This window comes from Plasmodium reichenowi, chromosome 8 (genome assembly GCF_001601855.1).
Source record: "Plasmodium reichenowi strain SY57 chromosome 8, whole genome shotgun sequence".
NCBI lineage: Eukaryota > Apicomplexa > Aconoidasida > Haemosporida > Plasmodiidae > Plasmodium > Plasmodium reichenowi.
The window spans coordinates 516,091-526,422 of record NC_033653.1 but is presented as its reverse complement, the minus strand read 5'-3'; the positions used below and the strand labels follow the sequence as shown (position 1 = coordinate 526,422).

Genomic DNA, 10,332 nt, shown 5'->3' with positions numbered 1-10,332 from the left:
TAATTTATATTTATTTATATTTTTTTTTTTTTTTATTTTTTTTTTTTTTTTTTTTTTTTTTTTTTTTTTTTTTTTTTTTTTCTATATAAAAATTATTTACAAAAAAAAAAAAAAAAAAAAAAAAAAAAAAAAAAAAAAAATTTAATGCATATTATATATATATATAATATATAATACTTTTATAACATTATTTTTAAATAATTTATTTTAATGCGTAAATAAAATATATTGAAAATAAACAATATGAATATAGAGAAAATCAAAGTGAATTTTGAATATTTCTATTTTTTATAATTTATCAATTATTTGTTGTTTTAATTGAAAATGATGTTAATCGTTGCTTAATTAATAATGGGGATATATATCTTTAATTTTAAATAGTTATAGTTGTTTTGTAATATTATTATATATATATATATATATATATATATAATTATTTTATTTTATTTTTTCTTATGAAGTTATTTATATATATATTATATACATATTATATATATTGATGTATAAAAAAACGATATTTTTTATATAAGTATATATACAAATATAATATGAAAAATGTTTGTGGATTCCTTGAAGAAACGAATATACCATATAATAGTAAAGAACAATTTTATAAGAAAAGATGAAAATAAAGAAAATAATTTAACAAATGTTTTAAGTAATTGTTCAGTAATTGAAAGTTTATTGAGAAAAGAATTTCAGGAATATAGACGTTCTCCAAAGAATAAATTACATGGGCTAATTATGAATATAATAAAAAAGAGTTTATTTGTGAACTATGATAAATTTATGATTAAATATATTAATAAAAAGAAAAAAAAGAAGATGAAACTTAATAATAATTGTCAAGTTAATAATAATAATAATTTTATATATGATGATACTAATCATATTATAAGTAATGTTATTACAACTTGTGATGTCATTGAAGGAGATAATTGTCGTTCGAACATATTAAATGATAATAATGAAATTATTAATTATACCAATAAAAATGAATATAATCAAAATAATATTGAAGATGAAAAAATTAATGAGCAAAACATTCATGGTGATGACCCGAATGATGTAGTATTAAATGAGAAAGACCTAAATGTTGGTAATGAATTTATTAAAAACAATATGTTGAAAAACAAGAAGAAACTAAAAATTATACCAGGAAAATTAAAAGATGAAAAAAATGTACAAAGTCATTTAACAAATAATCAAATTAATGAAAATATGAATCATATGAAAGAGGAACATAATAAAAGTTCATTTAATAATTCAAATAAAATAATTAATTCTATAATATCGAATAAAACCTTAAATGATTTTAAAGGCATACAAAATATTAAAAAAGATATACTTTATAGTATTATATATCCATATAAATTTCGACCATCTAATTTGAATTGTATTATAAATATTTTTGGTACCAGTGGTACAGGTAAAACTACACTTTCATATGCTATCGCAGGTGAATGTGGATGTCCTTTTTTTTATATAAAATTACCTGAATATATAAAATATATATCAAATGATAACAAAAATAATAAATTAAGAATTCTTTTTGAACATATAAAAAATGAATATGATAAAGCAATATTATGTATTGATGATATAGATATCATATTTTCATCTAAAGATGATTCCACAGATATATATTTATTTACATATTTATTAAATATTTTTCATAATTCAAATATTATTGTACTCTTATTAAGTATTAATAAACCAAATGATAGTATATTATACTCCAAAATTCAAAAGTTTATTACTATACCAATACCTACATATGATGATCGTATTGAAATACTTGAACAAGCGTCCTGTGAATATTCTCTCTCATTTGATATTCCATATACCGCTTCAATTACATATGGTTTCAATAGAGGGCAGATATTTGATATAATGAATGAATCTTTAAATTTGTATATATATAATGATTTACTCAGAAAGGATCTGAAGATTAATCATATGATAAAAAATGAAGTAGACCATATATCACAAACTTGTGAGAATATAAATAAAATTAATTGTAATGAAAATATCATGGTGAATCAAAAAAGTCATCACATAAGTAATAAGATAAATAATGACAATAATGATAATAATAATAATAATAATAATAATAATAATAATAATAATAATAATACTAATGGTAATAATAACAACAATAATAATAACAACAACAACAACAACAATAATAATAATCATAATAATAATAATAATAATAATAATGCATCTGTTTGTGGATACACCAACACATATAATGATTTTTTTCAAAATGGAAATGTAACAAATTATGAAGAAATAACAGAAAATGATCAATTAACATCACACGAACAAAATATATTAATTACTTCTATTAAAACAAATGATGAAAATCAAATCGCGTCCACCCAAACTCCCCAGGAGTTATCGAATGATTCACCCTGTTTAAATAACCAGAACAATCATAATTTAAAAGAAATAAATCATAAAAGAAAATATAATATGTTTTTATACTCATTAAACCAAGAGAAGGTTATTGAAGGAAAAGCAGAAAAAAAAATTCAAAAAACTATAGAAATTAACAATGATATAATATTTGAAAGTGTAAATAATATAAAGAAAAAGATGACAAATGAAAATATATGTGAAGTTCCAAATATTAATTTGGATAATATTGGATCTTTAAAAAAAATAAAGAAAATATTAGAAAGCAAATTTATATTACCTGTAAAATATAGTAATATATATAAACATTTAGGTATAAATAAAAGTATGGGAATATTATTATATGGTCCTCCTGGATGTGGAAAAACAATGCTTGCTAAAGCTATTAGTAATGAAATGAAAGCAAACTTTATAGCTATAAAAGGTCCAGAAATATTAAATAAATATGTTGGTGAAAGTGAGAAAAAAGTACGTGAAATCTTTTCATATGCATCTGTATATAAACCATGTTTAATATTCTTTGATGAAATTGATAGTATATGTATTAATCGATCAAATAATAAATCTGTATCTGCATCTGATAGAGTAGTAAATCAATTATTATCAGAAATGGATGGCTTATCACAAAGAGAAGGTGTTTATATTATAGCAACAACAAATAGACCTGATATTATTGATAAAGCATTATTAAGAAGTGGAAGATTTGATCAACTTATTTATATTTCATTACCTAAATATCAAGGAAGAGTTGATATTTTAAAAAAGCTTTCTAAAAATATGCCCATAGATAAAAATGTTCGTTTTGAAGAAATATCAAAGTTGACCAGAGGATATAGTGGTGCTGATTTATATGGAGTATTAAGAGAAAGTGCTTTTATAGCTTTACAAGAATGTCGGGATAAAATAGATATTCAAAATAAGAGCAATCCAAAAAATAATAATATATATAATAATACGGATCAACAAATGAATAAGGATACAAATGTAATAAATATTATGAATCAGCACTTGAGTATTCAAGAAAATAATTCTATAAAACAACATTCCACTATTCTTTACACCACTAATATAAATAACAATAATGGGGATTATATATATAGTATTCATAATTTTGACCATATTAAATCTAATTCATATATAACAAATAAGACATTATCTCAAGATATGAATAATTCAATTAATGATAAAACAAAACCATATATCCTAGATGACTGTGTTGATAACAACGGAGTATTTTCCAAAGGGAAAAATAATATAAATCAAATGGATCAAATAAATCTTGATGAAATTGTAAAAATAAGTGAAAATTTTACAAACGAATATAAGAGTAATAATATAAATGCTTATAAGCTTTCAAATAATAATATTATGGATATTCAAAGGTTGCATATCAACATTAATCATAATAATTCAAACAATTTAAATTATAATAAAATGAATGACGAAATTTCCAGTAGTGATAACAAAAATAAAGATATATCATTTAATGACTATCAAAATATGTTTAGCACAAATAATTTTGGTAAGAACAAAAATATGATAGAATTAGAATATAATAATAATATGGAAGAACAACAAAAGGACTATAATAACTACTCACAAAATTGTATCTTGTCAACAAATAATAATCAATTAAATGAAAAAGATAGAAATCATTTAATTTATGAATATATTCAAAAAAATAAGAATATATTAACTATAACCCAAAAACATATCATTCAAGCAATTAAAATTATACCAAGAAGTGTAACAAAAGAACAAATAAAATATTATAAGGAAATATGTAAAAAGTTTAAATGACAAAAAATAAAAAAAAAAATAAAAAATAATAAAATATTTAAAATGATATATATATATATATATATATATATATATATATATATTTTTTTATTAATATATGATTTTTTTTTTTTTTTTATGTAGAAAAATTGACTTTTTATATTTGAACAAATTATATTATATATATATATATATATATATAATATTTTCCTTCAAAATTTACCTTATTATATATAAATAATTTTATTAAGACTACGATTCGTCTATTTGAGCAAATTTTATCCTTTTGAAAAAATAGCATAAATGATATATTGATATAAAGTGAACCAAAATATAAATACCTTATTTTATATATACATATTTTGGTTATAAATGTAGACATTTGTTTTCCCCATACAAATAATTAAATAAATAACCATAATATTAAGTTAATTAGATATGACTTTTTTTTGGGTTTTTTTTTTTTTTTTTTATTTCATTAAGTATAAATGAAAATTCGCATTATATTAATTAAATCAATTTTATTAATATAATAAGATTTATAACCTCCAATTTTATTTATTAATTTATTTTTTCTTTATTTACAAAAATTTTAATTAAAAGAAATTCTTATTTAAATATAAATAATATATAAAAGTTTTTCTTTCTTGAGTCTTTTCGTGAATGATATATAAATAAATAAAAAAAAAATTTACACATATATATATATATATATATATATATAATATAAATATTTAAATAATAAAAAAAAAAAAAAAAAAAAAAAAATATTTTCTATTATTAAAATTAAAAATACGCTTTTTCTTTTTTTCTATAAAAATGTTATATTAAGTACTTTTAAATGTACATATAAATATAATATGTAAAATCGCTCTTCCTTAAAATATAAAATTCCTATATATATAATATATATATAATAATATTTAAAATAAAATATTTAAAAATTTTTTACTTCGTACAAATATATATATAATAAAATATGAATCTTGAACGTTTCTCTCTTGTATATAAATAATTATGTAAATAAAATATATGGTGGATTATTTAATATAATGAATACATACATATAGTATAAATATCTATATATATACATATACGTATGTATAATAAAAATAATATTTATGTATAACAAAACCCATAACACAATATTCTTATTGGTTTTATTTTATTTTATTTTACTTCATTTTTTATTATTTTATTTTTTCTTTTGGTAGAAATTTATTATCTATTTTAATAGATATACATAACACACATATATATACATATATATATATATATATATATACATAATATATTTTTTTAATTTTCTTTAATATATTTCATGCGCATTATAAGAATAAATATTTTCCAAAAAAAAATATATATTCTTTTTTATATACACCACTATTTTTGTTATTATAAAGCTTTATATATGTATAATCTTATGAAAAATAATAATATATTAAAGAAAATATGTATAAAAAAATATTCTATATATATATGTGAAATTAAAGTTATGTATAAAAATATTATATATATATATATATAATATATATATATTTTATTATATTATATTATTAAGTTTATCAACATTTAAATGTTTTTCCTTTTTTTCTTTTTTTTTTTTATTTTACTTAAATTTGCATAAATTTAAATTCTCTTAATTTTTTATTATTATTATTATTGGCAAATTAAAAAAAAAAAATATAAAAAATGATAGAAGTGCATAAAATAATATATATAGTACTAAAATGTCTATTACATTCAATATAAGTAATTTTCTTGATATATATATATAATGTATATAATATTTTAATTTTTTTTTTTTTTTTTTTTTCGTAAATAATAAATTTCGCTTACTATTAAATATTCTCAATTAAATAAATTAAAAAATATTAATTGGCATGAATATGTTTATATAAATATTTATATATGTATGTATATAGATACAACACATATATATATATACATACAAATACATTTCATTATTAAAATATATATATATATTTTTTTTTTTTTTTTTTGGTGGCTATGTTGATATTTTTATTATATATATATATATATATATATATATATATATAATGTAAAGATCTTATAAAAAGTATCATATATATTATTTAAATATTCAATAAGATAAATATTTAAAAATAATACATACACATATATATATATATATATATATACAATTCCAATTGTTTTATTCTGTTATATATTTTTTTTTTTTTATTTATATTTATTTATTATATTTTTTTTTAGTTATATAATATTATATTATATTTTATTTTGTGTATATATATATGTGTGTTTATATATTTTTTTTATTATTTTATATATTAATTTATGATAAAGCTCTTCCACCTCTGAATCCACCTCTGCCACCTCTAAATCCACTTCTGCTACCTCCTCTGTTTCCACCTCTGTAGCCACCATCTCTGCCACCTCTAAATCCTCCTCTGAATCCACCTCTGAATCCACCACCCATACCACCACCTGATCTGTATCCACCTCTTCCGAAATTTCCACCATATCCGCTACCTCTTCCACCTCTGAAGCTACTTCTTGGTTCATATACTCTGTCACCAAAACCTCTATATCCTCCTCTTCTTAAAAATCCACCTCTTCCTCCTCTAAATCCTCTATAAAATCGTGGCCTAAATCCACCTCTTCTGAATGGCCTAGAATTGACAATTTCTTCTGGGGTCATTTCTTTTACATATTTCTCATCCAAGGGTGGTTGATAACCTGCATCTTTCATATCTAATTGTTCTCTAGATAATAATATTTCAATAAATGAAACGGTTTTTTCTTGTACTACATGTTCGCTATTATCTTGTCCACTTACATATTGATCAGTGATAACTGTACTTCCACATCTGGTTATTTGATGTAATCCTTTAAATCTTCTTTTTATTATTTCTGCTAATGTTACAGCTTTTCCAATAGCATTACCTGTTGCTTTAATTTTTATACTCTTTTTGTCTTCATCTCCTAGTATTTTTGCACCATAGTTAACATAGTTGGTCATCCTTCCGGTTGAGGTTATTCTCATTTCATCTTCGTCTATTGGTTCTCTATCTTTCTTCATTTTTGCTTACACTTTCTTTTCTTTTTTTTTTTTTTTTTAAATTGAAAAGTTAGTAAATTTTTTTTTTATATAATATGTATATTATATGTTAGCTTAATTGGTATATTTGATATTTCCTGTATATTTATATATATATATAATATATAATTGTTTAATTTGTATATCAAAATATTCAATTTTCTTCTTCTTATGACTCTTTTTTATATTTATTGTCAAACAATTTTATTTTTTTATTATGTACAATATCAGTATTGTTTTGATATATGAATATATATATAGATATATAGATTAATATATTATTTGTATTAATATCTCAATAGAAACTGTAAAAAAAAAAAAAAAAAAAAAATTTATATATATATATATATATATATATATATGCATGTAAATTTAATGATGATATTTTCATATAAACACATAGAATATATTAAAAATATTAGGCAATAAAAATTTTGTACATTAATAATATATAAAATTACTTTTATTTTTAAGTTTTTATTATATTCAATTCCTATTATAATTTTTTTAATGCTGTATATTTTCAATCTTAATATTCATACTCCTAAAGAAAAAAAAAAATTATATAAATATATATATATAATATATCTAATATTTCATATTAACACATAGCAGCGCTTTTATATACTTTAAAATACATTTTTAATATATACATATATATATATATATATATATATATTATAATATAGAGAATACAAAATGTGAACTTTAAAACACATACATATATCTCATGGATATGTACATATATAATATAAAACTTCACAAAGCTTTTATTTTTTGAAAAAAAAAAAAAAAATTATATTTTAATATATGAACACGGCTTTATACACCTTGCTCTTAACAAATGTTGTGAGAGTTGTAAAATATATAAAATAAACACATAATAAATATACCTTATACGTACATATATATATATATATATATATATATATATATATATATATTTATAATATATTTATTTATAGATGATGTTAATGGTATATTATTAAATTATACATAAACATTTTTATATAATATACCTTTTTCATATATAAAAAAATTTCTAATTATCTTACAAATAATAATATTAATATATATATATATATATATATAATATAATGAAGATGTATTTATATTGTATTCAACAAGTATTTAAAAAATATATAATCATATAAAATATATAATTACTTTTTTAAGGTTAATTCGTTTATATACAAATATATATATATATATTTTTTTTTTATTATAAGGAATGCATAAATATATATATATATATATACAAAAACTATATTCTTACATATAAATTTATATATTTATAAAAATTATACATTTTTTCATTTTTTAATTAATGTTTGTTTTTATAAAAAATACCTTTTCTTGATTTTAAAGTGTTTACTTTTCTTCAAAGACCATGGTTCGCTTAGTTTTTCTTTTTAAACCTCGTTTTTTTGTTTTTTTTGTTTTTTTTGTTTTTTTATAAAAGTATTTTCTGTTTCTTTATTTTTTTTTTTATATTTAAAATATATTTTTTTTTTTTTTTTTTGTATATTTTATTTATTATATGGGATATCTTATTTTTTTTTTATTTTTATTTAATTTTTTTTTTTTTAAATTAATCATATATATATTTATATAATATATATATATACATTATACATATATATAATAATAATTATTATATAATACATACATAATACATAAATACATATTATTGTATATATATTATATATATAATATATATACAATTTACAATCACCTATTATTTTTTTTTTTTTTTTTTTTTTTTTTCGTAAATTATATAAGCTTTATTATAAATAAATTACATTATATATATTATATAATATATAAATTTATATATAAATATAATTATGTTACTTTATATATAATATATATATATAAATAGTAAGTGTTTAAAGGTATACTTTAAAAATATATGTATATATATATATATATATATATAAAATATATAAATGCATTTATAAGTAATATCATCTATATAAATATATATAATATATTATATATATATATATATATATATATATATATATATATATAATATATCATTTTATATAATATTTAGTAGAGCAGTATTTTTTTTTTTTTTTATTCCAATATTTGAAAAAGTAGTGGCGCTCTAGTTAAAATAGATAAAAGTGCATTCATACAATGTTATATATATAATATTATATATATAATATATTTTTTTTTTTTTATATTGTAATATTATTATTTATTTATATATTATTATTAATTATTATTTTTTATATATAAATCAACATTTATATTATTTATTTATATATGAAAAAAAAAAAAAAAAAATAGTATGAAATTTATATCATGTACATACAAGAGAAAAAAAAAAATAAATAAGAACTATATATAATATAATATAAAAGCATGCGTTACCTTTTTTTTTATTTTTATTTTGTAATATTTCTATATAATATATGTAGTTCATATTATATTTATATTTATAATTATTTTATAAATAAATATGAAATATTATTTTGAAGCTATTCGATATTATATTATATTATAATATATATTATATAAATTATATAATATATATATATTTTTTTAAACCATTTGATATTATATATATATATATATATATAAATATACATATTATAATATATATATTGTATATTATTATAAAAAATAGATATGAAATTATGTGGGTAATTAATGATATAAGAAGAACTATGTATTTAACTTTATTAAAGTTATATATATTTGTTTAATATACATAAAAAGTGTAATAACTCAAAAAAAAGTAATCATTTTATTAATATATGCTTGAGTACATTTCTTGTATTTTTTCATACGGTGTTATTGAATATGCATTATATAAAAAATGTATTAAATAATTTTATTTATTTATTATTCTATTTTTATAATTAAATTAAAAACCTATCCAATAAATATATAATGTTATATATGGGACACATATATTTTATATAACTTTTGAGGATTTGGGGAATATTTTTTTAAAACTATAAAACTATTAATGTGTAAAAGAAAAAAAATAAAAATATATATATTATATAATTTATATAATATATATTATAATA

At 17.1% G+C, this 10,332-nt stretch overlaps 2 protein-coding genes across 2 annotated transcripts; one reads left to right on the top strand and one right to left on the bottom strand.

Annotated features, from left to right (window-relative positions):
* Positions 1–555: 555 nt before the first annotated feature.
* Positions 556–4,221, top strand: PRSY57_0813700 (ATPase, putative; the record flags this gene model as incomplete). The annotated part of the gene is made up of 1 exon (XM_012907076.2): positions 556–4,221. One exon carries the CDS (start codon positions 556–558, stop codon positions 4,219–4,221), a length of 3,666 nt encoding a protein of 1,221 aa, XP_012762530.2.
* A 2,296-nt stretch (positions 4,222–6,517) lies between these two features.
* On the bottom strand, positions 6,518–7,264 carry PRSY57_0813600 (DNA/RNA-binding protein Alba 1, putative; the record flags this gene model as incomplete). Its single annotated transcript, XM_012907075.1, has 1 exon — positions 6,518–7,264. One exon carries the CDS (start codon positions 7,262–7,264, stop codon positions 6,518–6,520), a length of 747 nt encoding a protein of 248 aa, XP_012762529.1.
* Positions 7,265–10,332: the final 3,068 nt, after the last annotated feature.